The 26,793-nt window shown below is 39.4% G+C and overlaps 1 protein-coding gene across 1 annotated transcript; it reads left to right on the top strand.

Annotated features, from left to right (window-relative positions):
- The first annotated feature begins 21,033 nt into the window (after positions 1–21,033).
- On the top strand, positions 21,034–25,134 carry LOC121375832 (peptidyl-prolyl cis-trans isomerase NIMA-interacting 4-like). Its single transcript, XM_041503500.1, has 4 exons — positions 21,034–21,166; positions 21,495–21,633; positions 23,153–23,272; positions 23,934–25,134. The coding sequence occupies exons 2-4, from the start codon at positions 21,502–21,504 to the stop codon at positions 24,090–24,092; spliced, it is 411 nt and encodes a 136-aa protein (XP_041359434.1). The 5' UTR covers positions 21,034–21,166; positions 21,495–21,501; the 3' UTR covers positions 24,093–25,134.
- The last annotated feature ends 1,659 nt before the right edge of the window (positions 25,135–26,793 follow it).

The following is a 26,793-nucleotide window of genomic DNA, read 5'->3' as shown; positions in this document are numbered from 1 at the left end:
TATATTACTTTGTTTGTGGGCTAGCGCCATTAACTATATTGATCTTACTTGGCCGGTCTTCTATATTCTGTTCTCTGGTTGTCTTTCAGTGCCCTAGGTGACTTACCGCGTCTGCTAGTGTTATTCATTACTAAGTGCATGGTGCAAATACATAAATGTGCGTTATATATATAGGTAGGTTTTTGTGGCTGGCTGGCTTGGACCCATGGGCGGCTGAAAAGAGAGAAGTTGATAATTAGTGGTCCTACCCTGATTGGTACATAGGTTTGGGATGGCTGGTTACTTTCTTGTTCAGCTGTGTTACTGTGGTCACATACGGAATGGTATGCATGATTTTACCAAGTTGTTTTTGAAGAATAGTTAGTAACCTGTTATATTAATATTAGTATATTCGGAAGTTCGCTACCTCCCCACCTTTGGCCACTTATAGTAGAGTGCATCGTTTCCGAGTTCTAAGTGGTAGCAGCTCGTACATAAGGGCTTACAAGCGGGTGGTTTTGAACATTCTTTATGTATAGTTTAGTTAACAGTTTAGTTTAATGTTTTGGTTTGGAGGGCCGGGCTGATTGTCAAACCTACTAATAATTTGATAATATAATATGTACATTAATCTATACGGAAGAAGTTTTTTTTTTTTGTTTTTTTTTTTTAATTTTAATTACAACTCTTGTGTAGGGGTGTACAGGTGGTTAGTTTTGAAGATTATTTTATTTATTTATAACTCTGGTTTGGTGGACTGGACGAACCGATAAACTGCTTTGAAAGTTTTATGCTTTAGGCATTTATCCGGGTTTAGTAGAAAGTTAGGCGTTATATGTTTATTATGGTTACCATCGGTGATTGATTTTAACATTAGTTGTCTCTGGGTGGTATGTAGCGTGCAATCCAGGAGATAGTGTTTCATATCTTCCCGGGTGCCACAATCACATTCTGGGTTTAATTTAGTAAAGGAGCAGCTGTTTAGTTTTGACGATTGTCCTAGGCGTAGTTTAGTGATTAGCTTATCCACATACGTGTTTTTGTGTTTAGGTCTTATAGAGTTAACTAGAGGCTTGATGTTATAGTGCCATGTGTTTTTAGTTAGGTCCCAGCTAGCTTGCCATTGGTTTACGTAGTGTTTTTTTGCTTTTGACATGAGCTCTGTTATTCCTAAGGGTAGTGTGGTAATTGTGCTGGTAATTGCTAGTGCTGTTTTTGCTCCATAGTCGGCTACTTCGTTACCAATTATTCCTACGTGGGCTGGGACCCATTCGAAGACTACTGTTAATTTAAGTTTGTTTAGCTCGTTAAGTACTTTGTGGATGGCTGCTAAGATGTCAGGCCTAGTAGATTTGTTAGTTTGTAGAGATTGGATTGAGCTAAGGCTATCAGAGAAAATGACGCTTTTAGGGTATTGTTTACTTTTAATCCAGATTAGTGCTTCGTAGATGGCTGTCAGTTCTGCTGTGTAGACTGATAAGTTGTCTGACAGCCTGGCGTATTTAACGAGTTTAGCGTGTTTAGATATCTTTTCTTCCACTACTGCGAAGCCAACCCTGCCATTGTCCGGGGTTTTTTATCCATCTGTGTAGACGTGGATGTGTTCTGGGTAGTTTTCATTGGCTGCTGCTTCAAACAGGACTTTTTTAAATGGCGGAAACGGTGTTTCGTCTGTGGCTTTTTTAATTAGGTATGGAGTGTGGCATTCCATAGGTTGATTAATGTTATATAGAGCTACTGGTGTGTTATCAATTCCGACTTCTATTTCAAGTTTACTGGCCCTGGTGGCGAATGAGTCGTTAAGTTTTTTATTTTTATTAAATTCTAGCCCTGGTTTAGCAATTATAGGGGTAAGTTCTTGAACTGGATGGTCTAATTTAAGCGAGTGGATTTTTAGGTGGTATTTAAGATGTTGTAGGTTGCGGCGATATTTAAGTGGCATGATGTTAAATTCTACCTCGAGGCTTTGGCCGCTGGTGTTACGTGGGACTTTGGCTATTGTTCGTAAGGCTTGGTTTTGTATGATATCTAGTTTTTGTAGCAGTTTGGGGTCGGCGCAGCTGTAGGCTTGGGCTCCGTAGTCTATCCTGGAGAGGATACATGCTTTGTAGACGAAAAGCATTGCTTCCGTTTGCGCACCCCAACTGGTACCTGAGATTGCCCGTAGTAAGTTTAGAGTGTTTTTAGACTGTTTGATTAGGTTATTTATATGGTCGCTAAAGGTTAGTTTTGAGTCGAATGTTACTCCCAGGAATTTAAAGGTTTTGACCCTTGGGATTGGTTTGTTATTTGAGGTTATTTGGTGGTTATCGGATGAGTTGACCTTATGGAATAGCATGCAGACTGTTTTGGTTTCTGATAGTTTTATGCCCCAGTCCTGGGCCCAGTTATTGAGTTTATTCATGTCGTTCTGCATGAGGCTAAATAGTTGTTTAGTTACTCTGCCTGTGCGCCAAATGGCGCAGTCGTCGGCGAAGAGGGCTGTGTTTAGGGGGGTGGTAGATTTAATTTTATTCTTGGCGTTAAGCGCTTTGCTTATATCATTGATAAAGATGTTGAACAAGGTTGGTGATAGGACTGAACCTTGTGGGATACCGTTTATTATTTCAGTTTTTTGGGAATAGTGTCCGTTTACTCTAACAGATATTGATCGGTTGTGAATGAAGTTATTGATAAAATTGAACATATTGCCCTTAATGCCGTTAGTTTTTAGTTTGCTGAGGAGTCCCTGTCGCCATACCATATCAAATGCTTTTTCAATATCTATAAAAATTGCTAGTACTTTATTGGATTTGCGGAAGGCGTCATTTATGCTATTTTGTAATCGAACTATCTGGTCAATTGTTGAGTGTTTAGTTCTGAATCCGCTTTGTACGTTAGTAATTAGCTTATTCTCTAGTAGGTAGTTATTTAGTCGCTTATTGATGATGGTTTCTAAGGTTTTGCATAGGTGCGAAGTGAGTGTTATTGGCCTATAACTACCCGGGAGCGAGTGATCTTTGCCCGCCTTTGGGAGGCTAAAGCACTCCGCGTGCTTCCACGCTGCGGGCATGCGACCCCCCTCCCAGATCCTGTTATAGAGCGACAACACTACTTCAAGGGTTACATCTGGCATATGTTTTAGCAGCGTGTAGCTGATTTGGTCTGGCCCTGTGGCGGTGCTTTTTTTAGATTTAATGGCTGCTTTTAGTTCAACTAGTGTTAGCGGTTGATTAAATTCTAGGTTGTCCGTATTAGGCTGAGTATCACTTTTAGTATTATTTGTTGGGAGGTTGTTATCTTTCTTAAGTTTATTAAAGAATATTTCGGGGAAGTTTTCGTTGCTGCTGTTTTTGCTAAATGTTTGACTGAGGAGGTCTGCCTTTTGTTTATTTGTGGTGGCTAGTTTATTTTTTTTGGAGGACTGTAGTGAACGTGCGTTGTCCTTGGATGGCATGAACCTTCTTCCACATTTCCCTGATAGAGGTTCTGGTGTTGATTTCCCCGCAGAATGTCTGCCAGCTAGCCTGTTTAGCTTCCGTGATTAGTTTACCTATTTCTTGTTTTGCTATTTTTATATTTAGTATGGTATTCTGGTTTACCCGTTTTCTTAAAGAGTTTTCTCATCCTATTTCTGAAGCTACATTTTGCTTGAATTACATCTGTCCACCAAGTTACAGGTGAATTTTTTGTGGGTTGTTTAGTTTTAGGTATATTTTTTTCAGCTATTTGGATTATTTCGTTGGTGATTTTAGTGGTTGCATCATCTATATCTATGTTAGGTACTAGTTTAAGTTTGCTGCAGTCGCTTGTAAAGCCTGCCCAGTTGGCTTTACTAAATTTGAATTTAGGTAGGAATTTTTGTTGTTCGGTATACGCTATGTTACTTTTATAGGTAGTTAGTATGGGTAGGTGGTCGCTATTAAGAGCATCTAGTACCTCCCATTGGGCGTTTGCTCCTATGGTGTTAGAGGTTATGGTTAGGTCGATGGCAGAGGAGGCTGCTAGATGGTCGTGAAAGTAGGTGGGGCTGCCATCGTTGAGACATACTAAGTTGTTTATATTAATGAAGTTTTCGAGTATGTCGCCCTGCGTGTCGGATTGCTGGCCTCCCCATAGTGGGCTATGGCTGTTGAAATCACCTACTAGGATTAGGTTATTTTTTTGCGTAATAAGTTTGTTGTAGTCGTTTATGGTTAGTTTTTTGAGGGCCGCTCCTGGTGGGCTATAGACATTGATGACATCTATAGGCATTTTTTTATTTAGTACTGTAAGTCCTAGGACTTCCAGATTGGTATTTAAGGTATCGGTTTTAATTTCGCTGTGTGGGATTGTATTTTTAATGAGCGTGGCTAGGCCACCTCTAGTGCTATTCTCTCGGTGTTTATAGTATGTTGTATAGCCCGGTATTTTAAATTGTTTAGTTGTTATTTTTTTTTTTTTTTTTTTTTGGGGGGTCCAGTCCCTAACCAGGTTTCTTGGATACATATTATGTCCGGCTTGTTGTTATTGGTGCTAATTAGTTGGATGAGTTCAGCACCATGTCCCATTGAGTGGAGGCCTTTAGCGTTCCACTGAAGAACACTAAGGCTTTTATTGTTTGGTTTATCATTAATTTTTACGGTGTGTGGAGACTTGTCTCCCATTGTCTGTCCTGGAGTTGGGTTTAGTTATTTAGGCAGAGTTTGATTTTTAGTTGATTGATCGGTTTAAGTTATTTTTTAGCTCCGCTACCTCTTGCGCTAGTTTTTCTAAAATTTTGGTTAGTTCACTAATTTGAGAGTTTTCTTTGTTTTTGACCATTTCGGCGTAAGAGATGGTTGTCGAAATTGGTTTGGATTTAAAGGTTGTTTGGTTTATCTGGTTTATTTGGTTGGATTGGGGTTTTTTTGAGTTGTTGAGCTGCCGCATCGCTCTTTGGAAGTGGTGGCAGCGGTTATCATGGGCCATGTGCCGGCTGAGGCAGTTAGGACACTGGATGGGTCGTGTACATGGGGAGTTTAGGGAGCTTCTGGGGTGTCTTTGGCCGCATCTGTGGCATGTTGGCATCTCTCGGTGGTGTCGGCATTTGTTGGCTCCGTGGCCCCATTGTTGACAGTGATGGCATTTAGATGGTTTTATTTCGTATTCTTGTAATTTATACCTGCGACCTGAGATAGTGATTGAGTTATCTGTGGTAACATCTGCCGTGATTAGTAAATATCCGTTGGTCCAAATGGTAATGTTATCTATATTAAGTTGGGGGTTTCCAGCCTGGAGTGCCGTTTTAGTCGTTTCCTGGGGGGGAAGTGGGTGGAGTTTAATTAGCCATTTGTTAATGGGTTTAGTTGGTTGGCTGTTTGGAGGGATGGCTCGGGTCGTGGGTGGTGGGATATCGGGTGACGACCGGGTAGGGGTGGGGGCATGGGGGGTTGGGATGGGGTTTAGGTTACGGCTTGGGGTGGGGGTTAGGGATGGCAGGGTATCAGTGCTGGTGGTATTTTGGGTTAGGTTAACGGTAGGGGTGGGGGTTGGAGGGGGGGAGGTGGTGGTTGGGTTAGTGTGGGGGGTGGGGACTGTGGTAGGGATGGGTGCTGGGGTGAAGGAGGGTGGGGTGGCCGTTGAGAAGGAGATTGAGAGTAGGGAGGGGATAGGTTTGGAGGTAGAGGTAATCTCTTTGGTATGGGCTTTACTGGTTATCCTTTTTCCGTTTTTAGTGGTCTTATCACTATGTTGGGTGGGTATTATTTTTTTGGTTTTTAGGAAGTTTATACTTTTGGCCGGGGTTCGTTTTGCGTTCCTGTCGTTTGTGGCCTTGGTTGGTGGGTATCGTTGATGTGCTCTGGTGGTTTGGGTGGTTCTCATTTGGGGTCGGCTACCTGCAGCGGTTTTGTTTATTGTTATACAGACTTTTTTTGTTTTTGCGTTTGCGAGAGTGGCGGACGCGGTTGCTTCGGTGGGGTCCGCTCTCGTTGTTGGGTTGATCGTTTGAGAACTAGAGAAATCTAACTTTTTTTGACATGTTTGGGGGTGTTTCCTACCGTTAGGTGTTTTTGGATTATTGTATGCAGTTTTTTACTCTCGGTGCTGCTTTGGCTGGTCTCCAGGATGGGTGTTGTCACTTTTTGTTGGGTTATTTCCTTGCCTACTGTTTTTAATTCTATATTATCTTTATTCCCGGTTTGTGGATTCATCTTTAGTCTGATTAGTGGCCCCAGTGCTTCTAACGTTGTTTCTTCTCCTTTGATGTAGGTCGTCCCGTTTGTCAGTTGGGTGTGGTAGAAAGCTTGGAGGGGATTGGTTGTATTTTTGTTGAGTGAGTGTTGCCAGTACACGTATTGGTATGGGCTTGGGTTGGCTCCGTTTATGAGGACTTGCCTTATTCCTTTAATGTTATCCGTTTGTTTGGTTATTTTAGCTTTTTTATGGCTTTTGCCAGGGGTGGCCAGGGCATCGAATTTGTTACGCGTGGTTACATCTGGGTGGATATCATGGCTGTCCATCTCGTCGTCCTGGTCGTCCTGGTCGCTGTCTGAGAATAGGTTGGCCTCTTGGCTAAGATTGAGGGATCCTAGACGTTTTACTGCGCTCCTAGGAGTCGCGGGGGTGGGGCGAAAGGTGGATTTTTGGGCCAGATTGCGCGCCAGCTCGTTTGATTTATGGTTTGGGTTGAGGCTAACAAATTCAGTGTCTGGGTTTATTGCCTTATCGATTATGTTTTTTCTGGTTTTCTTGGAGGTGGCGGGTTTATTGGGCTTACTGGGTTTGGGGGGTGGGGTAGGAGATTTCGGGAGGTGGTTGGCTTACTGGGTTTAGGAGGTAGTTTAGGCGATGTTGGGGGGGGGGGGGGATGGTTCCTTGTCTTCCTGTGTTGACACATGGATTTCTTCTTCCGTTATCTCGGGCGTGGCTCCACTGCTCTGTTTTGGGTCTACCATTATCGATTGTGGTTTGTTGTTGATTTGGTTTTAACTTAGCCTTTCTGTGCGGACCTGAACGGAGCCCGCAATATCGTTAGTTGGAATGTTTGGACTATTTGTTCTTTTTTCTCCAGCTGTCCTTCGATGAAGGTGGACGTTTCAACGTGCGCCTATTTTCAGTCACTTCGAAATTGACCACGATGAGGATGGACGTATGTCAGTGTACTCTCGCGTTACCCCCCCCACCTGGGGGGACTTATGGTCTCCTACGGAGCGTTGCTGGAATACCGGGTCACGTATACCGGGTCACGGGCTTCCGTGACCTTGGTGTACGGGGACCCGGTACCACCGAAGACTGGAAGATGGAGGAGGAGGAGACGTGCGACAGGGAAGGCACAGGGGGAGCCAAAACCTTCTGTTGCGCCGCCAACCGCCGTACCCCGGAAGAAGACAGGATTGGAAGAGGCACCAGCCCCGGACGTCCCGACTTCAACCAAAGGTCTGACTAGACCCACTCCACAGGCCAGGACTTCAGCGCCTCCGGTTGTGCCGCCGATTATACAGGCAGCACCCGTTGAGGCGCCGGCCCGAAAGATTGCCATGGTGAAGCGGAAGGCAACCACTCCCCCGAGTGGCCAACCAGACAAGCCAGGCCCTCCGAGTCAACCACCGAAGCCGGACATGGATGGGGACGAGCCTTGGTCACTGAAGGCCGGCAAACTAACAGCACGCCACGCTCAGCTCTCCAAAACCAACATCGAGGACGTCAACATCCTCTTCACGCAACCTAAGCACGAGGCATTTCAACCGTTACCAACGAGCCCGACAGAGGGAGAGTACTGTTTCCACCACGTCACAATGCGGGATGGCCGAGGTCTCTGTTTTACAGTACGCCGAAAAGGAATTTACAACCAAGGACTGCTACTCCCAGAAATGGACAACCCGACCATACATCGAATGATCAAGATCACAGCCGGTGAAGAGTACCGCTCAACAGCCAAGGCGCTAGCAGCATCCCCATATCGGTCGGTCATCCCGCATTTCGACGCTGTTAACTTCATCGGAACACCGTGACGTGCTCCCCTTTGCCAACCTCCTTCACCTCCGTGAGTACCAACCTTTTTTGGGGCTAGTTAGACTTTAAACGTTTTGGAAGCAGTTCAAAATTCTTATTTTATTTTTTTATAAGCTCTACGCATTTTACTTTGGCGCCCGTTCAATTGCTCAAAATCACCTTAAAACCTTTTGGCTGAGCAGTCTTACCTACTTTGGGTTAAATTTTAGAGTCCAGACATGTTTTGGTATGCAGTTACTCTTCATAGACTTAGGTAAAAAAACAGGCTTCACCGAGGAATCGAAATTCAGCCAATCAGAGCACGGCTCCCACTCGGTGTACTTCAAGCTTTATGAAGTGTCTGCTATTTGGTCCGCGCTCGCGCTGACCGTACTAAATGGCTTTCTTCCAAATTCCGCCCACTTCAAACTTACCCCCCCCCCCCCCCCCCTCCTGCTCCGGAGTTAGTCACTGGCGAAGTCAGAGGCTAAATCCGTAGTGGGCGTGCCTGAACCTCTGTGGATAGGGGCACGAGAAAATAGTTCCCACTCCCACTCAACGTGCGCTCTCGAGTTGCCCCCCCCCCCCACCTGGGGGGACTGATTGCCAGCTTCGGCCCGATGTTGGAGTTCCGGGTCACGTATACCGGGTCACGGGCGACCGTGACTTTGGTGTATGGGGACCCGCCTCCACAGAAACGGAAAGGGGGGACTGGAAGAGGAAGAAGAAGGAAGAAACCGGTGCCAGGGAAGGCACAGGGGGGGGGGGACAAAGCTGGCGGCTCAACCGCCAGTGGCGCTCCCTCCTGTGATACCGCCCCCACCGAGTCCTCCGGAGAGGAAGCAACCACCTGTGGAGCCTGCAGCCCCGGAACGGCCGTACACCACCCAGGAGATCGTAAGATTTAAACGGACGAGTGTGCCACCACCTACTTCAACCTCCACCCCAAAGACGACGACTCCGGTGAAGCGGTCAACAACGACCGCTCCCGTCGAGACGCCACTTGGACTTGTTGTTCCGGCGACAAAAAGGAAGGCAACATCACCGACCACCCAGCCAGCCAAGACCAAGCCGCCGCCGGAATCCGCTCCCCCTGTTGACGACGAATGGACCATTGCCATCAGTGGACTTCGCCGTCATCTCCATCAGTACATACAGGGGGACACGCAGAAACCAGAACTACTTCGGGGAGGTTTTTTGAACCAACACCACTGGAAGACCATGGAGGACGGCAGCAATTACGAGCTACATTCCAAGATCTTCAATGAAACCAAGGGAATAGTCGTTACGCACCGAAGGGACCAGACCTACAGACAGTGCATCCTGTTTGCTGAACTCGACAACAGATCGATCCACAGGATGTTACAAGCGGTCTGCGGCCCCGACTATTCCAAGGTGGTACAACAACTACACCAGATCAGGGAAAAGCTGCCGTCGCTCCGAGACACTCCAGGCTCCCCGAAGTAGACCAACCTTACCTAGGACAGGTATCCTCCTTTTTGGGCTTAGTTGGACTTTAAACTTTTCGATCGAGCTTCAAAATTCTTATGTTTATTTTTTTATAAATAGTCCAACGCAATTTACTTTGGCGCCCGTTCAATTGCTCAAATCACCTTAAAACCTTTTCGGCCGAGCAGTCTAACTTAATTTTGGGTTTAAATTCTTAGTCCGGACATGATGTTAGGAGCAGGTATTCTCCGTAGACTTTAGCTTTTCTAGTTAGACCCGAAGGAATCGAAATTTAGCCTGTTAGAACATGGCCCATTTTCGGTGTCTACTAGTCGGTCCGCGCAGTCGCTGGACACTACTAAATTCTTATTCCAAAATCCGCCCACTTCAAACTTATCCCCCACCCTTTTCTGTCCTGGACTTAGTCACTGGCAAAGGCCAGAGATTATGCCCAGGACAGACATGCTTGAAACCTTCGTGGTATATGAGCATGTAAATAAATATTGGAATGGAATGGACTATTTGTTGTAGTTTATCAGCGTTTTGTTAATTTTCCGTTTTAAGTTGTTAAGTACCTAAGTTTAACAAGCGAGATGAACTAACAAAAGTATAGTACAGCAAAGGGAGATGAGTGTGTTAATTCATAATCAACAATTTCTAAAAAATTAATTTACACAATGTTACTGAAAAAAAATATATATACTACAAGGATACAATAGTAGGGGAAAAAAAAGAGTGTGGAACGTGTTAATACATAGTTAACCAATTCCTGAAAAGAAAAAAATAAAGTACACAAAAAACGTTGGTGAGTCCTAACGGACTCTGAGAATAGGCTTCAAGTTTTGTCTAAGAAAATATACTTACCTTATTCTTTAGTCCCAGAAACGTATATCTCTTAGGTTTTTAACCATCCTATTTTCTATGTGTTTGTATCGCTCTCGGTGATTATCGATGATCGATGATGGGTACTGACTCGATGACAGTTCGCTTTTATAGGTAACAGACATTGATCGAACTGTTAAAACATCTTGGGGAAAATAGCGATTGCCTTCAGTGGTACCCACCAAGAGTTTCAACTGTCTCCGAGTATTAATGCAAACTGTTAAGTGGATTAAAGTGGCCACTGTGCGTTTGATCCATCTGGTCAATACTCGTGTTAACAATAGCAGACATGGACAAACACTGGAGCTGCAGATGTAAAAACCAAACAAAGGTTTGTGGGGACCACTAGAGCACATAGATTTATTAATCATCGGCTATTGGATGCCAAACATTTAGTAATTTTAACATATAGTCTTAGAGAGGAAACCCGCTATAGTTGTCCATTAGTAGCAAGGGATCTTTTATATGCACCATCCCAAAGACAGGATAGCATATACCACGGCCTTTGATACACCAGTTGTGGTGCACTACCTGGGACGAGAAATAGCCCAATGGGATGTAAAAGCCAAAGTCCCAACCGATCTGGTACGAATCTGTATCTCTGTTTGAATCGTGTTAAGGAGTAATTTATCATTTATCAAAACACTGTTGCAGTGATCTCCAAGAACAATTGTTGCATAAAAAGGCTGAAAATAATTAATGTAACTACAGATCCAAGTAATGGGTGTCGGAAGTGTCGATAGGGAGTACTTAACACACACACACACACACACACACACACACACACACACACACGTGCCGGTATCTTTCTCCGCACACACACACACACACACACACACATCTATCCACCCACCCCCACCCACTCCCAATAAAATTCTGAAGATAATACATTGGACTCAGAAGTCATATTATTATATAACTTCCCCTTTCCCTGCCCCCAGTTGATGCCTATATAATAACACCCTGGAATCATCCCAAATTATTAGAATCTATCATGGAGATAAATCAAAGTTCATTTCAAGCATTTTTAAATATATTGATGAATTAGAATGGCATGAGCTAATTACTTAAAACATTTTATTTTCGGCCACGAAGGGCTCCCATCTTACCCAAAGACATCAATAAAGAGTAACCACTTATGTACCATTTTGCCAGTTTTCACTGTTAAAGAAAGACCACAAGAGACTAAAAAGGTAAAACGTGTAATCACTTTATAACTGGTGCTCGAACATTGAAAGACATTAATGTGAAAACAAATTTATATCTTCAGAATTCGAAATTATGTCACTACACTAAAATATCAGACCAACGTGTTAGGATCTGTATTAAAAATAAATAAAATTTCATTACAGGCAGTTTTAAATTTTAGAAAAAAGAGAAAGAAAGAAATGTTTTATTTAACGACGCACTCAACACATTTTATTTACGGTTATATGGCGTCGGACATATGGTTAAAGACTACACAGATATTGAGAGAGGAAACCCGCTGTCGCCACTTCGTGTGCTACTCTTTTCGATTAGCAGCAAGGGATCTTTTATATGCACCATCACACAGACAGGGAAGTACATACCACAGCCTTTGATATACCAGTCGTGGTGCACTGGCTGGAACAAGAAATACAAATGTTATAATAACGACCAAATAATATTTTAGTTTTGCCCGTCAAAATGGCCGCCATCTTGGATTTCATCATGATTGTGTCATCATGTCAAATTTTCTCCTTGACACCTGTAAAGGGTAATTACTTTGTAACATTCTACAAGTTTTCATTATAATAAAATAAAATGTGTTAGTCTTTTATAATTGGTGCATGAAAAGGTTGAATACAATTAACATGAAAGCATATATTGTCGCATTCAGAATTCGAACACGTGTCACTACAGATCACCTAACAAATTCAGACCAAATCATTAGTATCTGTAACAGAGAAGGAAGGAAGGCAATGTTTTATTTAACGACGCACTCAACACATTTTATTTACGGTTATATGGCGTCGGACATATGGTTAAGGACCACACAGATATTGAGAAAGGAAACCCGCTATTGCCACTTCATGGGCTACGTTTTTCGATTAGCAGCAAGGGATCTTTTATATGCACCATCCCACAGACAGGATAGTATATACTACGGCGTTTGATCCTAGCTCGATCGCGCATCAGGCGAGTGCTGTACACGTGAGCTATGTCCCCGCCCGCCCCACTAACAGAGAGAAATGAAACTCCATTACAAACAGTTTCAGTTGCTTTACATCACTCTCAATCTCGTCTGTTAACGGCTTTAGGGGGGGGGGGGGGGCGGAATTTAGCTCAATCGGTTGAGTTGCCGCTCGAGGTGCTTGCGTCGCAGGATCAAACCACTTCGGTGGATCCATTCAACTGATTGTTTGTTTTTTCTCGTTCTAACCAGTGCACCACAACTGGACAAATTCCGTGGTATGTCCTTTCCCGATTGTGGAAAAATGCATATAAAAGATCCCTTGCATTTGAAAAAATTTAGCGGGTTTCCTGTGATGACTACGAGTCAGAATTACCAAATGTTTGACATCCAATAGCTGATGATTAATTAATCAATGTGCTCCAGTGGTGTTGTTAAACAAAACAAAACAAACCGTAAACGGCTTATATATATATATATATATATATATTTTTTTTTTTTTTTTTTTTTTTTTTTTTTTTTTTTTTTTAATACATATTTATTGTCCCAGATCATATAGCAGTGTCGGGTTTGGGAGCCCCGAATCACTGCTTTACATTTGTATTCATGGTCTAAGCAACAACAAACTGTGTTAAAATAACAAAAACTAATAGAAACTGATTCAGGCTGAAGTTCAATTCATGCATACAGATGAACATGGACAGTGATCTATAATATAACTATTGTTATGATCCGAGATTTAAACGGGAACAGAGAAAATATCGAATAAGAAGGATGAGAATTAGAAAAGGATTTAGAAGAAGAAGAAGAAGAAGAAGAAAAACAGGAAAAATACAACACAGATATAGATGGCATAAGAAGAAGGAAAGAAGTTGTTTTGAATTAAATAAGACATGAAACTCTGCGATCTCCAAACAAGCCACGCGCTAAATCAGTCACAATATATATTGCTACATGTATATATGTATACATTATATTTTCTTAATATTAATTATATCTATATTACTATCACTCGCTCATTAAAGAGGTTGAGCCATGGGGACCATTCTTTAATACATTTTTCATAATTGCATTTTTTAAATAGAATATATCTTTCTACTTCAATTTTTTTTTGCAATATGTTTTTAATGGCAGTGATTTCTAAGCATTTTTTCTGTATTTTTGTACAGTAAATATAGTATTTTATATTAATAATTAGCCAATTAAGAAAGTTATCTTTTTCATTATTTATGAAACCAAACATGATATTATTTTTATTAAAAGTAATTATATTCCCAGTCTTAGTTAATATCCAGGCTTGTACCGAATCCCATGTTTTTGGTCTCATTACACTCTACAAATAAATGTGATATGGTTTCAGGATAATTACTACATAAATTGCACATATTCGAATCGACGTAGCGAATCATATGTAAAAATGTATTAGTAGCTAAACTTCTTTGAAATAATCTGTATTGGAACCATAATAAAGTTGAATCGTTCACGCATTGGAAAGGTAGCAAATAGTATTGTTCCCAATCACTTGGTGTAAAAATAAATCCTTGATTCGTGTATTTAATTTGTGATTTTGGCGTTACTGATTTGAAGTTTATTATATCGTACATGTCTTTACATCCTCGTTGGCTTTTTAACAATAGTTTTAGTTTAAATGGAAGAATGGGTTTATTTATTGTTGTGAAACTGTCATTTTTAAGGTATGATTTTACTGCTTTTACCAGTGAAACATAGTACAAGAAATTTGTTGTGGTATGATATATATTTATAAATTTACCATAAGACAAAATATCACCTTGTTCATCGAATAGGTCACTTATGAAATGAATGCCTTTGCTGGCATAATTTTTATATATAAATGGTTTTCGATCTATAAGTATTTCACTATTATGCCAGATGTTAGTACATAAAATATCGTTTACACTTTCAGGATTATGTTTATTTTCTATCTTTACCCAACAAAGTAATGTATCTCTCCAAAACTTATTTAGAATTTGGGTCACTTTTCCCGTAATGAAATAATCTCCATGTATTATTAATTCATTTGTTGATACGTTTGTAACAGACTTAAAGAGATAAACCCACTTTGAATTACTTATAAACAATCTTCGTATCCACGAACTTTTTAAAGCGATCATGAAGTTACTTACATTTAACATTTTGAGTCCTCCTACTTTATAGTCTTGAGTTATTAGATCACGTTTTAACTTTTCAGGTTTATTCTGCCAAATAAATTTAAAAAATAGTGTGTTTAGAGTTTTTAAGAACATTTCTCTTGGGTTCGGTAATGATATTAGAAGATGTGTAATAATAGGTATTATTAATGTTTTAAGAACTGTTATTCTACCTAAGACTGTTAATTTTCTTACAGACCATCTTTTCAATGAATTTTTAATTTCTAGTAGCTTAGGGTTAAAATTAAGTTCATTAATATTTTCCAAGTTGACAGGAAAGTTGATACCAAGTAAACTGAATTGAGTAGAGCCCCATTCTAACTTCCATCGTGTATGGTGATAAACATCTTTAGAAAACGTTTTACTGCCTATCCAGATAGCTTTTGACTTAGAGTAGTTTATTTTTAGACCTGAAATATGTTCATAATAATCTAATACCGTAAGTGTACTGTACAGGGACTCGAGGGATCCATCTAAAATAAAACTTGTATCATCTGAGTATTGCGATATTAGATATTCCTCACCATCTATATTTATGCCTTTAATAGTTGGATTATTTCTAATAATAATTGCAAGGATTTCGGCACATATTATGAAGATATATGGCGACAACGGGTCGCCCTGCCTGCAGCCCCTTTCTAACAGAATTGGTTCGGATAAGAATCCATTTTGTATTACCCTAGAAAAAGACTTATTATAAAACGTTTTAATCCAGTTTTTAACAGATGATTTAAAATTAAAAAGATCAAGTACTTGGTCTACGAATGGTCATGATATAGAATCAAAAGCTTTTTCAAAGTCTATTAATAACAGTAGGCCGGGAATGTTTTGCGTTTCGGTATGCTGCATAATATCATATATTAGTCTTATATTTTCTCCAATGTATCTTCCTTTTATGAAACCAGTTTGGTCTTTATCTATTATTAAATCTAATATCTGTTTTATTCTGTTAGCGATACAACCTGATGCCATTTTGTAAATACAGTTTAATAATGTTAAGGGTCTCCAATTTTTAAGATATTCTTTTGGTTTATTTGCTTTTGGGATACATGTAATTATACCTAGCTTTTGGACGTTAGACATCTCTTTAACAGAATAACTATAGTTAATAGATCGAACTATGAAATGACCCAGATCTATCCAGAAAAATTTAAAGAATTCCGTCGAAAAGCCATCCGAACCTGGGCTTTTTTCATTTTTCATACCTTTTAAATATGTTAATACTTCCGAATATGTTATTTCGCCTTCTAATTTGTTTGCGTCGTCATCACTTAATTTATTGAATTTTAAATTACGTATTTTTTCCATCACGTCATTATCATTTTGCCCAGAGGGTGCAGAGTAAAGTTTTTGATAGAAGCTTTTGGTTTCCTTTAAAATTTCTTCCTGTTCATTAATTTCTTCTCCATTATCTAATCGTACTTTTGATATTAGTTCACTGTAATAGTTTCTAGATTCTAAGTGGCAAAAATATTTTGATGGTTTTTCACCTTCTTCTATTCATTTTGCCTTTGATCTAATATAATTACCTTTCATTTTTTCTTTTCGTAATTCTACTAATTCATTCTTTTTTGCCTCAATTTCATCAACGGCTTATAAATGTGTGTTCGCAAACTCACTTGCCACGTGTACACGCACAGGTACCTCCAAACAGAAACCCTTAGTACTAATACTATAGTTACATACATACTCTTCATTATAAAACATAACTGTAGCCTGAGCCGGTTTAAGGATCCGCGGGGCTTGTAGCACAAATAACAGCGCGGTTCCCCTTCCCAGGATATATAGTTTGCAACGCCCTCGGGGAGAGGGAAAAAATGACCTGTGGAAAATAAATGTACACATCACCGCGGGGCCCCCCTGAAGCGCGGGTCCGTAGCACGTGCTACATGTGCTACAAGGATAAACCAGCTCTGACTGTATGTAGCACCCTCAGTGGCGGACCCAGCGTGAAATCGAGCAGGGCTCACAATGAGGCTGTGAAGCTCTCGACAGGGAAGGGAGTTGGTGTGGTAGTAATTTTGCAAATTTTTTATTTTAACAACTGAAGTATCTCGATAGGGAAGGGGGTTGGGGGTGGGGGGAGGTAGTAATTATTACATTTTTAATATGGTTACAATTGGCAGTAGGAGATGTGGGATTTGTGTATGAACTTAAAAAGGGCACCTACTACAGTATACAAACTACCATCACCACTGTACATATGTTCCCCACTAACAAGCAATAAGTTTGTTTGTTTTTGTTTAACGACACCGCTAGAGCACATTGATTTATTAATCATCGGCTATTGGATGTCAAACATTTGCTAATTCTGACTCGTATAGTCATTAGAGAAAACCCGCTACATTTTTCTAATGCAGCAAGGGATTTTTTATATGCACTATCCCACAGACAGGATAACACATACCACGGCCTTTAATATACCAGTCGCGGTGCACTGCCTAGAACGAGAAATAGCCCAATGGGCCCACCGACGGAGATCGATCTTAAACCGACAAGCATTATATTCATCTGCAAATCACTGGATTTTTCGGTTTACTTCGAATTTCGGAGGGGGTGCGCCCCCAACAAACTCCTCTTGGATATTCCTGGCTAAGCAAATGCCCATGACCGGCCTGAGTGTAGTGGTTAAGCCATCGGGCTTAAGACTAAATAGGTACTGGGTTCGGATTCTGGTACCGGCTCCCACCCAGAGCGAGTTTAACAGACTCGGTGGGTAGGTGTAAGACCACTACACTGACTTCTCTCTCACTAACCACTAAACACTAACCGCTAACCCACTGTCCTGCAGATACTTTATATTACCACGCTTTACCACCGGGCTATGTCCCGCCCCTGCAAATACAGTATAGATAGCCGAGATCTGAGCTCGGGAAAGCGTGCTAAAATCGTAAATATGAAAATAACTATAAACAAACAATCTTTCGCACCCAACCCCCTACTTCATTAATCCTGATAAACAAATAATTAAAAAAAAAAAAAAAAAAAAAAAAAAAAAAAAAAAAAAAAAAAAAAAAAAAAAAAAAAAAAAAAAATTAATCACACACTCACCTCTTGCTATATCGGAATCCATTCAACATTTGCAGAACATATTGCAAATGAATAGCACAGTAGTTGATGTCGCCATTAGGTAGTAGTAGACATTTAAAATAAATATGCTTATAACATGTCAAAAAGCGATTCTGTTCGCACATTTCTGAAGTTAAACTATATTCAGAAGAATGAACGTAGTATCGCTTTGACATCAATAAGCATACTGACGTCACGCCAAAGCATTGTTGACGTCACGCCAAAGGAATGTTGGCGTTTTTATGGATCCGCGCCTGACAAAGAATAAATTTAGCGCAGGACTATGCACAGTAATAATCCATTGTCCATCAGCCGCTGGAATGATGATGCAAAAAATATAAAATACATAAAAATATTCATGCATAAAAATAACAGCCAGTTATTTGTCAAATCCAAAATGTAACATTACGTCTTAACCTATGGGTCATCCTTCATGGATGTTTCAATAAAATAGATTTAATGCAAAAAAGAGGAGTAAATAACTAGGATTAAAATTTAACATAAAAACCATGGTCGCCAGCAGAGCCAGTTGAAGAAAAGTCTTCCTGGCACTTCTCAAATTCAACTAGCCCGCCAAGTATCACATTGAAAATTAACTGCCCAGCCAATTTCAAAACTAGAATGTTCTTTGTTAAATAATAACTATGTGCTCACCGTATATAGTCCGTTTGAGTCAAAAGGAAACCGATATAATAAATAAATGAATAAAGTTAAATTCATATAAAAACAGGTTATTAAGTTTTCAATCCATAACAACTCACATAACATCTTGTTCTCTCTTTTTTTCTTCTTTTCTGTTTTTTTGATAATAAAAATAATACAGTATAAACAAAAATGTTTCTTTACAAAGTACCAATAAATTATATACAGATTAAATCTCATTTTTAATACAGCCGTGAAGACAAAATGCTAGAACTGCCAATGTATGCAGCTTGATTTGTATTGTCCCAGAATTCAGTGCACTACAGAGACTAAATGTAGAACTGCGCGTGCTTTAATAAAAGAAAATATTGGTAGTGGTAGTCCTCTTTATTGCGATGCAAGAGGGATGGAATTTCCAGTAAAGGTTTACTCCAAGACTGGTTGTACTGTTATAGACGATGCATTATATAGAGATCCATGGATTCATCCATTATTTTGCCAAATGCCCATTCAAATCTGCATTGTGCACGTGGACATATAAATAGGACTTTAAACTTTTAGACCTTCGTTCAAAAGTTTATGTCGAAATTACTTTCTATTTTTTAATATTATTAAATAGTCCGATCCTCTCTTCTTTCTCTTATTTAATTTTGGACTGTCTTCTAAAATGCTCTAAATTATATAAATATTCGACCGAGCACTCAATTCTTTTTTTTATTTTTGGCTTGTAACTTCTTCTTTTTTTAAATTCTATTAATTTTTTTACTAATTGCTATTTTCAAAATTCTGCCCATTTTCAACTCTATCCCCTTCCTCCATTCCGAGTCAGGCCACCGATCTTATCTCATTTCTTTTTGACCACCCGATCTAATCTAGCGACCAAATTTAATGAGTAGAATTTTCTTTATTAGTTGAAAATGGGCAGAATTTTGAAAATAGCAATTAGTAAAAAAGTTAATAGAATAAATTTAAAAAAAAAAAAGGTTACAAGCCAAAAATAAAAAAGAATTGACTGCTCGGCCGAATATTTATATAATTTGGAGCATTTTAGAAGGACAGTCCAAAATTAAATAAGAGAAAGAAGAGAGGATCGGACTATTTAATAATATTTAAAAAAAAAGAAGTAATTTCGACATAAAAGTTTGAACGCAGATCTAAAAGTTTAAAGTCCGATCGATATGTCCACGCGAGTGGCCTCGTTAAGGCCGTTTGGATGCACAGCTTAAAGGGACGAGATGGGTTGCATCCCGTCAAGAAAACCTCTAGATTGACAGTCGATAGACGCTGAAGGTGTAGTGCTATGCTGAAATACAGATCTTGAGAAGCCGGATCCGTCTGAACGAGAGAGAGTATCAGACTAGGGTATAGTCCAGTCGTCATGGGTTGGTATAGTGGTACGGACGGGCCCGACTCCGGAGGATACGAGATGGTATCACTATAAAGCAAGGTAAAGTCTAGAAAAAGAGTAGCCTAGTAGGGGTCGAACCCGCTTCCTATTTCTTCTTAGAGTGGGGCGGTCAATCTTCCAGTGCTGCTAGGACAGGCTCGGACATGTAGAGACTAAACGCGAACAACCGTGGCGTTCTGTAGAATGGCCGTCATACGAGTCACGAAAAAACCCAGGTCGACAGTCAGACGGAGAAATGACGTGGAGGCAAGGAATCTCGCTAAAAAAGAATCCAACCTGGTGGTGCAGGCTGTCGAAACGAGAAGCGTTCCAGCGTTCAATCAGTTCCAATGGCCGCATACATCCCAGTAGAAAACTTCATTTCGCTGACAAAAACAACGAAATGAAGGACCCCCAAGTCGAGCACACGAAAGCTCGTGCAGTGTGCACAAGCGAAACAAACACGCCTTACCGCGTGGAGCTCCAGACTGGGAATGTGGTAATTTGTAAAGAATTTTCTTTTTAATTTACACTGAACTATTTTCCCCAGAAATGTTATTTTCAATAAATGAATAAAGTTTAGATATATATATTAATAAATTTATGTTTTTATATGTATTTTATCTTTATTAATTGTGAAGTTACATGTCAATTCATCGGTTCTCTTTTGATGCAACGGACAATAGTCTCAAATGATTATTTTTTACCTCAGTAAAATGTAATAATGCGCGCGCGTGCCACGGGCGACTGTTAATTTCAACCCTGAATAACGTTATTAGGATGGGGGGGGGGGGGGGGGTGTGTTATTTAATTCAAGGTATAATATTTACACTTCAAAAGAAAAATGAATATTTTGATCATTATGCAAGTTTGAGACTTCCGCTTTAAACGAATACATCTTAAAGCTACAATATCGGAGATTAATTATATATTATATATTAATTATATAGTCCGTCCCACAGGGAACGCCTTTTTGCTATGGAATTTACTACAAGTTATTTATTTCTGAGCTGTATTTTTCTGTTATTTCCAAAACACTTTTACTTTTCTTTTTATGTCAAATCAAACTGAAATTATTTACAAGAGACACTCTTGTATGAGTATGGGACGGACTATAGACTAGATCATGTTTTTTGCAGATCGGCGAGAGGTTGTTATCTGTTCTAAAATGTACAAGAAAAAACACACAGTAGATAAGTATAATTTAAAAAAAGATTCCTAATTTAGGTGTTTGCTCATGCAGTTTGTTGAGCTTAGAATAATGTACATTTGTTTTAGGCCACTGTGGCTACATAAATAAAAATATTTAGAGAGCATAGAGGTCGCGATACCCCTGTGACCCCCATTGTTTGTACAGTTTACACGTATGTCTGAGAATACGTTCCATACACCAGACCAGTTTCAAATACACGCTCGAATACACTCTATACTTTTCAGATTCTTTTTTATTAAAGAGACCCATTATCTCCCTTGTTTTGATGATTTGTTTAAAAAACATTAACAGTAAGTTAAGTATATTAATTCTTCACTGATAGTTTTATTATGTGTCTTGTTAGAACATGATATTTTAATAATATATTAAACTACAAATGTGATTTCCATAGGGTACAAATGAGAAATCTATTATCATGTAACCAGTTTTCGACAGTCACACTGTAACTGTTCAACTAGTCCGAACGGACGTAGAAAAGCACTTGATCAGTTGATGTGCGCCCTGCACTATGTTCAACTGTTGCATTGTTGACAACAGTGCAGTAGTATCATAAAAAAAATAAAAATAAAAACAGAAATGAAAGCCATACTATTAATAATAATGTATTGCCATTTTCAGAATTGTTATGCCAAAAAACAAGGGAGGCGGTGGTGCTAAAGGTGGTGCAAAAGGGGGAGGAAAGGATGCATCCAAAGGGTCCAGTGATGGAGGAGGTAAAGGAGACACGAAACAGACAAAGGGAGGAACTGCTGTTAAGGTGATAAAGATTTCCCAAGTGTCAAATGTATTTTAATATTTAAGAAAAAAAATTCATTTTTAAAATTTTTTTAATTTTCCCACTGCCCCGTTTCCTTTCACTCCTTTGAATTCCATCTCATTTCTTCCCGATCTGGCAGCTCCTATTTGTCAACTTCTTTCGCTCTCGACCTCCTCATCCCAGTCCTTGTCTCTCCAACCGCGACAGGTGCTTGTCTCTTGTGACTATCCATGTCAAATACCTACCGTATCCCATCAGCTTTTAGTTGTGGGCTTTGTCTGACCACTTCGGAGAGTGTTCATTAGTTACTTCTAGCATTGTTAAGAGGCACTTGTAACCACCTACAATGGTCCCCTAATACCAGTGGTCAAGTGCATTTTGAATTAATAATCCAGTTTTGTTTTCGTTCTATGATATATACAACTGTTGTCAGCATAGCCAGAGTAATCTGCCATTATAGAACTAGACAGACATTTGGACGGTTATAATCGCTCTCTCAGTCATATTAATCTATAGCGAAACCCCGGAATGGCGGACTACCACACGGTAGACAAAGATTCTCGCTCTAATACAAAAAAAAATTGAAGTTTGACACTAAATACCTTTATATTGATCATTTTCGAGTTATCCATATTTATACATTGTATAGTAACCACTAATACACACACTACAGGAAAAAACCTGTCAGCAGCTACATATTTAACCGGAATATTATTGAAAAGGGCAAAATGACATAAGTTGATCAGTGTTCAGTTTTTAGGCAGGACCGGGAGACCTGGTATTTGAAACAATCAGGGGCGAGACACAGCCCAGTGGTAAAGTTAAGACTGGTTCGCGGTTGGTCTGAGATTGATCTCCATCGGTGGGCTCATTGGGCTATTTCTCCTTCCAGCCAGCGCACCACAACTGGTATATCTAATGAAAAAATGTAGTGGGTTTCCTATCTAAGACTATATGTCAGAATTACCAAATGTTTGACATCCAGTAGCCGATGATTAATAAATCAATGTGCTCTAGTGGTGTCGTTAAACAATAACAAACTAACTTTTGCAAAAATTATCGTGTACGATCATAACTTTAATAACATTCATGTGCCAATATTATGTGACTTGGATTGTTTGAAAGTAATATGTAATTAATATATATTTTTAAAAGACTATGGCATTTGAAACTTATTATGGTGTTACATGTATATGATCAGTGGTCTGGTAGTTTGTTGTTGGGCTCTAACAGAACTTTTGATTTTTAATCCAAAAATGGTGTACTGGTACTCAATGTTATAAATGAGAGGTGTCAAATGTAAAATATATTGGCACAAATGAAATTAAGTTTTAGAAATGTACTTTTTTCTGTTTTTTTAATTTTAATTACTCTTTTTTTTTTTAAATAGAAAAACGTGTGTATTTTACTCAAAATTAAGTTAACTTTAAAAATAAATAAATTGTTTCACGCAATATTGGTCACTAAATCTGTCCAAACATGCCGAATATGCAATAGATAGATAATCAATGTATTTCAGGTGAGACATATCCTCTGTGAAAAACAGTCAAAAGCTCTTGAAGCGATAGAAAAGATCAAGAGTGGAATGAAGTTCAATGAAGTTGCAGCTCAATACAGTGAAGATAAAGCCAGACAAGGGGTAGGTCACAGTACAGTGATGAGGAGTCCTGTCAGAGGGTAGGTCACAGTACAGTGATGAGGAGTCCTGTCAGAGGGTAGGTCACAGTACAGTGATGATGAGTCCTGTCAGAGGGTAGGTCACAGTACAGTGATGACGAGTCCTGTCAGAGGGTAGGTCACAGTACAGTGCTGATCAGTCCTGTCAGAGGGTAGATCACAGTACAATGATGACGAGTCCTGTGTGCTGTTTAAATGTAAATTACTGACACCAATATCTGTATAACGAGAACAGTGATTATATGAATGAATAACAAAGTATCTGCATGTTTGTGAAGGAATGACAATCGAAACTGTAAACTTTCATACGTGTGTTATTACATTGGTCTAGGTTACCAGGCTCATTATCAGGGTTATCTGAGGCACTCGCCAATTTCGAATTTTAAAAACAATTGGCGATTTTTATTTCAATTTGGCAAAATAATTACAGGTTAATAATTGATATTTTGTTTGAAAATCACTGGGTTTCAGCAAAAGAAAAATTTTCATGGATAATTTGGCAAAATGTTCTGTTCACCGAGAACTATAGCCCTATCATTTAGGGTGACCTGTATGTGGGTTATCAGGTTAATATTTTGTTGCCCGTTAATGATCTGCGGTTGACCATGTGTTGTATATTGCAGGGCGACCTAGGCTGGATGACGCGTGGCAGTATGGTGGGACCATTCCAAGAGGCAGCGTTTGCACTCCCCAACAGTACCACAGATAAACCAGTCTACACAGACCCGCCAGTTAAAACTAAATTCGGTTACCATGTTATAATGGTGGAAGGAAAGAAATAGCAGTGAGAGTCTGTGACAGAATACAAATGACGTGTTCAGAATTTACAGTGGATCCAGGATATTACTGGGGGGGGGGGGGGGGGGGGGGGAAGAGAGAGGGATGGACTAAGCTTTTTATGTTTGTGCTTGAAAATGGTGAATTTTAACTATCATCGAGTTTTAGAGATGGAAATTTTCTGGATTTCCAGATTTTTAATCGTCTGTTCAGTGTTTCTGGATTTTCTGCTGCTTGTCCAAAGTTTTCCACATTCTTCATCATAACTCACAATACGGTTTCGGCTGATGCTGCATGCACATACATTCTGAATTGGACCTCTATTTTAGACCATTTTAAATTATCCCCTAGTACCAGTTTCATAAATTAAAATTTCCTCTTTTTGTTTTCGTAACCCGATTGATTTTTGGTGATTGTAAGTTTATCCAAAGCAAATTGGATGGGTGCATCTCATAAACACTCCCACTCTACTGCATATACGTACCAAGGAATACCAAATTAGCTGTTGGCAAATACTGAACAGAGAACTTTATGGGATGGACTTGTTGGGTGTCAAGCACCCAGGAATAAAACAATTTAACCTCTCCACCCCTCACCCCCTTCACTGAAAATAAATCATATGCATGGGACTCTTTTCAGCTAATATAGCAACCTGTACTGTATCTCACATTTTTAGGATACGTGGTTCTCTGAAAGACATGTATACTGCTCGTCAAACAAGTAAACTGAATGCTAATGTGATGCGATTGATAAGCCATCCTACTGTCTTGAGCAAACAACCCAAACAGCTGAGGTGGGTGTCAAAAATTGCATGCTATGCTTGAAAATTAATAGGATATCAGCATGAAAATCTTAATATAAAAATGAATAAAATAAAATCTGAACAGGGCATTTGGGTCGATACTGTACCTTCGTAATTTTTGTAATCCCTCCCCCCACCCCTAATCTTAATGACAATGCTGATGTATAAATGGGACGTATGTGTGCATGGTGTAACAATAAACATTACGTATGATGTTTATTGCACAATAAAAACATCTCAGACATTTTGTTTTTTTATTACAGTATACTGTGAGAAAGGTTTATATTTGTTTTGATAATGACACCATTAGATCACATTGATTTATTAATTAATTATTGGCTGTTAGATGTTAAACATTTGGTGATTCTGACTAGTGGTCCCAGGGGAAACCCGCTACATTTTTCCATTAGCAGCAAGAGATCTTTTATATGCCTTTGACCAGTTGTGCACTGGTTCAGGGTTCGAAACTCGCCAAAACATTGGTGGCCCCAAAAATAATTATGGTAAGCGAACCAAGAGCAAGATTTTAATGTGGAATACAAATATTAATAGTGGCTCATATGTCATAGCTCTAAAGAAGATAATATTATTTGGGCGACTAACACCATTATTTTTTTATATATTTATGTCACCCAAACAGGAGATTGGTCGCTACTGGCGACCTGGCCACAGACCATTTCGAGCCCTGTGGTTGGAATGAGAAAAACCCCATAATCAGTTGAATGCATCCACAGATGTGGTTCGATCCTGCGATGCAAACACCACTGGCGAGCACTCAACCGACTGAGCTAAATCCCGCCCTCCTAACAGATGTTATCTTTGAATTCACGCTGCAGCACGGTCAGAGAAACTGGTGAAGTGTTCCCTTCCTTTTGTATTGATGAGAAACTCACGGGAACTCGCTACTTTTCAAAACACTTTATATTTATATATATATATACTCTTCAAAAAAAGTAGGGGAACCTGAAATATTAATGTTAATGTCAACTATTGGACCGAACATACGTTTTGACCACAGACATCCTAGTAAAGAATGTTCAGGCCTGTTTATCGACACACCGAAACACATTCCATAATTGCACATGCATCACGCAGTTGCCCCATACACGTGCTTGGGGCGTCATTCTCGATTTTGACATTTCCAGGAAGGTCGATTAATCACTGTGGAACATTATTTCTGTCAATCTTTTTCATTCTGTTGATCATACAGTTGTTATTGTTTTGTTTTTGGTAATTTTTATTGTTTAAAATTGCGATTTACTGATAAAAAAAACCCTCAACTTTCAAATTTCACTTCTTTCCCCAATCATCCTTTAATATCTTTGGTGGTCATAAAACCTATTGTAATACTGAACTACGGGTTGTAATGTTTGCCCAATTTATTCACTATTATCATATAACCATTCACCACAGCTAATATACCTTACAATTTTTGCAGTTGTAAATTCTTATTGGAGTAGCCCTACTTTTTTTGAAGAGTATATATATGAAAAAAATTCATTATTTTCAGCTCCCAGTTACTGAGTTAATCATTTTATTCAGCCAATAATATATCACAACATAAATACTCACTAAATATGCTATTTCTTTAATTAAGTTTTTGGGCAGATGTTATAGAATATAATTACTTATGGAAAATGTTCCTGTGCATCAAATAAATTCTCTGTAACCAACTGTAAAGTTTGTAATAAACTGTTCAAATTTGTGACCCATATGAATACACTATAATTGATCAAATTATCTCATGTTTATGAAGGAAGGAAATGTTTTATTTAATGATGCACTCAACACATTTTATTTACGGTTATATGGCGTCGGACATATGGTTAAGGACCACACAGATATTGAGAGAGGAAACCCGCTGACACCACTTCATGGGCTACTCTTTTTCGATTAGCAGCAAG

This window comes from Gigantopelta aegis, chromosome 1, assembly GCF_016097555.1.
Source record: "Gigantopelta aegis isolate Gae_Host chromosome 1, Gae_host_genome, whole genome shotgun sequence".
NCBI classification, from domain to species: Eukaryota; Metazoa; Mollusca; class Gastropoda; order Neomphalida; family Peltospiridae; genus Gigantopelta; species Gigantopelta aegis.
The sequence above is the reverse complement of the archived record's forward strand: the minus strand, read 5'-3'. Positions and strand labels throughout refer to the sequence as shown.